The sequence below is a fragment of the Formica exsecta genome, unplaced genomic scaffold (assembly GCF_003651465.1).
Source record: "Formica exsecta isolate Colony F162 unplaced genomic scaffold, ASM365146v1 scaffold589, whole genome shotgun sequence".
NCBI classification, from domain to species: Eukaryota; Metazoa; Arthropoda; class Insecta; order Hymenoptera; family Formicidae; genus Formica; species Formica exsecta.
The window spans coordinates 131,152-137,151 of NW_021853163.1; the positions used below are offsets into that span (position 1 = coordinate 131,152).

General features: G+C 32.9%; 1 protein-coding gene across 15 annotated transcripts in view; it reads right to left on the minus strand.

The window, feature by feature from the left end:
• The window catches only part of LOC115242262 (synaptotagmin-2-like), a 65,355-nt gene extending 61,548 nt beyond the window's left edge, over window positions 1–3,807 (minus strand). For 2 of the 15 annotated variants that reach the window (XR_003885030.1, XM_029818417.1), the window contains exons 1-3: window positions 2,372–2,993; window positions 1,934–2,187; window positions 1,483–1,637 (exon numbers count right to left, since the gene is read on the minus strand). Coding sequence is in view for 13 of the 15 variants with exons in the window: in XM_029818417.1 (XP_029674277.1) it covers window positions 1,483–1,624 (142 nt within the window). In the remaining 2 variants the exon portion in view is untranslated. The other 13 variants (XM_029818411.1, XM_029818408.1, XM_029818416.1 and 10 more) reach the window with 13 other exon arrangements.
• Between the last annotated feature and the right edge of the window lie 2,193 nt (window positions 3,808–6,000).

A 6,000-nucleotide genomic window follows, 5' to 3' on the forward strand; every position in this document is an offset into this window, starting at 1 on the left:
AGATATATTCATAAAAGTTCGAAATGATATATAATATCAATCGGGCGTTTCCCGCAACATTATCGGAAGATTATTGTGCATTTTGTTGTGCAGTTGATGTATTATATAAGGCTACGGAAGAAGCAAACTCATGAAACGTCATTTATTCAAGTATATAGGGTGTCTGATAATAATTGCCCTACCCGTAATATGCAGGTAGAGCAGGTTAAACCGTGCAAGTCCTTTACCATTTTGCGATTTTCGTAATAATTACTGAGGAATTAATTAAGAAAGATCGACCAATTCGCGCGAGTATAAGCGCGCAGCGAGAAGAGACAATCCAAAAGTATGCTGTCGCTAGACAAGGCCGCGACAAAGTTTTGGGAGGAGCGTTCTACAAATGACAACAGTTACGTACATATAAGCAGTACATAACGATGGATTGTCGCGTCCTAGCAACCACATATCAATGCCGCCTATATCAGGCCCTTCTTTCTCACCGCGCGATAATACTCGCGCGAATTGGCCGATCTTTTTTATTTAATTTCTCATTAATTATTATGAAAATCGCAAAACGGTAGAGGACTTTTCTACTTGGTTTAACTCGCTCTACCTGCATATTTCAGGTGGGGCGATTATTATCAGACACCTTGTATATGTTATACGATGATATGCAAAGGCGTAATTTGCGCGTATTCGTAGAGTTCTTATATATAAATTTATAACAAGCAATTTGTATAAAAAATTATAATGAATATTTATTTTTAAATATATAAATGTAATAATTGATGCTGTGATTTAAAATATTTATTGCTGAGATATTTAAAAAATATAATCATTTTGCGATATTACATATGTATGAAGCATGTATACAGGGTGTCCGGTAAAGACTGTGCCAATATTTGTGAGCGGGAAGAGCACAGTAAACTGAACAGAAAAGTCTTGTAACATTTTTTTCTATAACGCTTAATAAAGAAGTTATTATTGAATAAAGTCTGCCAATCAGCTCCGACCTTTAGCCGCGCGTCTGGTAGTGTGCGTGAGCGCTCCGCCGCTACGGCGACGCACACTAACAGACGGGCGGCTCACTGACGTGCGTCCGGCTAAAAGTCGGCGCTGATTGACCAGACTTTACTTAATAATATCTCCTTTATTAAGCGTTATATAAAAAAATGTTACAGGACTTTTCTGTTTAGTTTACTGTGCTCTAACCGCTCACGATCGTTGGCACAATCTTTACCGGACACCCTGTATAAAGAAGCATAACATTCGCATACGTGGCTGGAAAACAGAATGTGAAATCGATACGTTGAGCTGAAATCGATGTCAAGTACTTTTTACTAAAAATAACATTACGACTACGCTTAGTAGCATGGAAATTAACGAAATTAATTTGCTTTTATTTTTAATTCTCAATTCTCTTATTAAGCTCAGAAATTGGTTGCTCTCAAATAACTAATTATGTTTAATACGCAAGAAAAGTAAAAAAGTTGATGATCTTACTTTGTTTCTTGAAACATTCATAACCGATGCAACCAGGCGTGAGGAAACAAGCGAATAGGAGCAGTGCGATCAAGATGATTCCTACTCCTATCACGATTATAATTAGCAGGCCCCACGGGCCAAAAAAATCTTCGTACAACATTCTCTGGAATACACTGGAATTTGAATTTAAAATTATTTATACCGATAGTATCACATGCGTATAAACACATAACAACAATATGACGAAACATAAAGGCAATTAATAAGAGCGAGCAGAACTCGCGTAATATAGAAATATGTATATATTTCTTGCATTTATTTTAATTATTTTATAATAAAGTAATATTTGTTATATACTTGTAATTATTATTTTTTTTTACTTCGATATCTTGAAAAAGTATTAGCTGATATTATATAAGAGAGCGGGAACGTTTGACTCCGTTTCATAATGAAAACATCGGTTACTCACATTCAAAGATCTACGTCTTATATGTTCCTTGTGCACATCTGCCAATTGTGGTTTCTTCCGATATAAGAACGTGAAAAATAAACCGTATTAGCGTACATATATCGGCGGAGAAGAAACACTTGTGTCACCAATAATTCGTTGTTACGTCCAAAGGAAAGTGCGCAAAACAAATGATAACGCGCAACGATAAGGGAGCACCATCAAAACGTATTAGAATAGCTATCCGTTTTTCTTTTCCGTTGAACAATTTCGATCTAAAAATATTAGAGCATATTTTGGCACATTAATTAAAAGAAAATATTTTTAGTTGTTTCCGAGAAAAAAGAAGATATACATTATATTTCCTTGATAATTAATTTTTGCATCAAAATTTGTCTAAACGCTAAATATTATGTGACACAAAATAAGCTTGTTTATAAATATAAAAGTGATTATTACACGTTAGTTTTTTACATTATCATAGATTGCTGAGCATCACGGACTTACTGCGTAGATCACCATTATGAAGGTAATATGTATAGAGGAATAATAAGTTATTTTTATACACGGAGAGACAAAATCGCAATGTGATGATTAAAAGCGATAACATCTATAGTTACGAGACTAACTGTGTTGAAAAATATACTTAATAAAATAAATATAAATGTTCACACACTGTTCTGTCTCTTTCACATTATATATGCATGGTTGATAATTTCGATGAGCAATATCGGCATGTCGGCATATTTGAAATATTTAACGACGCGATTTGCGAGATTTATCACATTCGCTTTTTAGTAAATCTTACGAATCTTTCGTCGCGGATTGCATCGTTGGCCTTGCATGTATACATAGGGTGTCTCACAACCTCGGTACAATATTTTAATACCTTATTCTAGAGGTAAAATGGAGTATAAAATTCTAATACAAAAATCGATTTATAATAGTTTTTGAGTTATAATTGATCTAAATTTTCCAACGCATAAAACTCGCGCGTTTAGGCCCGTAACTTCATTTACACATGTATCGATCTGTCATCTATTATTGATTTTTACAAGACATGTAATAAATAAATTGATTTCCATAAATACTCCTCCGTGATTAAACAAAAATAAGCCTTGTTTTTTAACTCTGTAAAAATATTAGGTTTATAATTTTTTTTAAATGTAACAACTAATCAACTATTTAAATTGTTATTTAAGAAAAAATCTATTATATTTTGCGTATAACATTTATAACTCATTAATATTAGCTGACCACTATACGTAGTATCCACGCACTTTAGAAATAATAAAATCAGCTGTGCAGTAAAAATCAATAACAGATGATAAATCTGTACACGTGTAAGTATAGTTATGGATCTGAACGCATAAGTTCTATACGATATCATTAGCAAATTTTGATTGCTTATAACTCAAAAATACTACAAACTATTGCAGTCTCGATATTTTTGTATTAGAATTTTTTATTCTATTTTACCTCTAGAATACACTATTAAAATACTGTATAAAAGTTGTGAGACACCCTATATATAACATTAGTATTCCTAGGTTTTCTTGTATCGAATAATCTAGTAATTCATTCTAATTCTCGATTCACGATCAATGTCACTTGTGCGACTACGACGTAAATGATTATTTCGAATTCAATTATCAATTACTCTTTCGCACCCATTGCGTATATCGGTCTGCTATTTATTCTATCACATTGTAACCCAAAATGATTTTGAAACAAATTTACGCTCTGAATTTGCACTCACAAATACGAAATTGCGTTTATTCTCGATCTCGTAACCGATTAACTGATTTAACGTTCTACTTTTCTTCTTAAGCGTATATACTACATTCTCATACGTGATCTTTCGCGTCTCTGGCTTGGCGAACAAATGTATGTATGACAACGGCACCCCCCCCCCCCCCCCCACGGGTTCTGATTATCTTGCCGGTAGTTCGCGAATAGATGAGTAATGCATTGGCGGCTTCAATCAGGGACCTATATCTGCATCCTTAATACCAAAAATGTAATAAATTACTGGATTTTTCTTATAGCAATCTTTATAGCAATCATCAATTTATTTTAATAAAGAATCTTCGTTTATTTATATTTCATTTACCTCTTGAGTTAAGAGTTTTTCATATACAGGGTGTCCGACAAGTAAGTGATCAAACGAAAAGTGGAGGTAGATTGGGTCAAACTGAGTCGAAAAGTCCTGAACCATTTTTTTTTATAACGCTTAATAAAGGACTTACTATTGAGTAAGGTCTGGCCAATCAGCGCCAACCTTTAGCCGGGCGCATGTCGGTAAGCCGCGCGCCGTGTGCGTCGCCGCATACTACCAGGTTATAAAAAAAGGTTATAAAAAAAATGGTTCAGGACTTTTCGACTCAGTTTGATCCAATCTACCTCCACCTTTCGTTTGATCACTTACTTGTCGGACACCCTGAATATTTGAGAGAGGGAGAGTTATATGTAGCGAATATGTAGAGAAAATTTTACAATAAAAATCACATATAAAATACATATCCCTTTTCAACATTTTATTGTAAAGCTAGAATATAACGATATTATAATTACTAAAAAAAATTGTAAAATTGACGATTAATAGAAAATAATAAAAGTGACACACAATACACATTGTAAAAATTCGTTGCCAATAAAAAAATTTTTCAAAATTACAATCATTAAATATTATTAAAATAAAACCCGTATAACTTTAACAATAACTTATTGTCATATTTACATTAGCAATCTATAGTATATTACTTTTATTCTATTATTGTGAATTATAATTAATTTGGCAAATGATATATGTAAGGATAAACCGGAGGAAAAAATCTATATTAGCAATTCATTAATGTCCATTAATGTGTTACATTTCATTTTTTTCAGTAATAATAAAAATGTAACATATATTTATTTTATATATGTATATAATATAATATACATATACATGCATTTTACAATGTACATTATATATAATGCAATATAATATAAAATATTATGTATATATGTATACAGGGTAGGCCATTTTAATGTATCCACTGAAAAATCTTAAAATCTATAAGTTTAAGACAAAAATGTTTTAGACAAAAGTTGTATGATTCACAGGGGAACATATAATGAAAATATGGACTTGACCTTGAATGATCTTTTCAAGGCCAAGTCAATGTGATCGATGTTTTCTTAAATGGAAACCCCGATTTTTTTTGTATATTCTTGTAGCTTATCTCGAGAGCTTTTTAAAACACTATAACAAAGTATTTTTTCATTAAGTACTTTTCATGAAAAAATACTTTGTTATAGTGTTTTGGAAAGCTCTCGACATAAGCTATAAGTATATGCAATGAAAAATAGGGGATTTCATTTAAGAAATTAAAGGTGTCCTTGACTTGACCTTAACGATGCCATCCAAGGTCAAACCAATAACACCATTTTATGTTCCCTTCAAAACCATACAATTTTTGTTCAAAACGTTTTTCCCTAAAATGCTTAGTTTTTGAAAGAAAAGGGGTGTACGGGTGGTCTAGGACACCCTGTATGTTTTTATCATCCCATTGTAATAGTTGAGATCAAAACCAATCCAATCATCTATGATAGTACAGTGGAACCTCGAAATAGTGTGCTGTACAGGGCCCTGGATCGCTATAACGAGGTACCCCCCTCTCGTCAAATTCAGGGCCGTAGTGGCGGCGTGAGACTTACACGAACACGTCTTTTTAAAGCTGCATTCGGAAACATCACTGTGTGCACACGAATGTCGTTCTATCTTTGTTCAACTTTTAGTAAATAACAAAGCTAGAACGACGCTCGTGTGCACACGGATGATGTTTCCGAATGCAGTCTAAGTATACCGTCAAAAGAGAATATGGCGCGCCCACAGATCTACGCGTTACTGCGCAGTTAAGGATGTTCTGGAGATACCGGTCCAGTCAAAAGTTATGGAAATATTAAAAACACCGATATTAATCCTCCAGAGATACAAAGAAAAAAAAATGTATATAAATAGTTACGGCAAGCCTAATAGAATGTAAAAAACGTAGAAAAATATAAAAAAGAACAAAAAAAAAATAAAAAAAAATAAAAAAGTT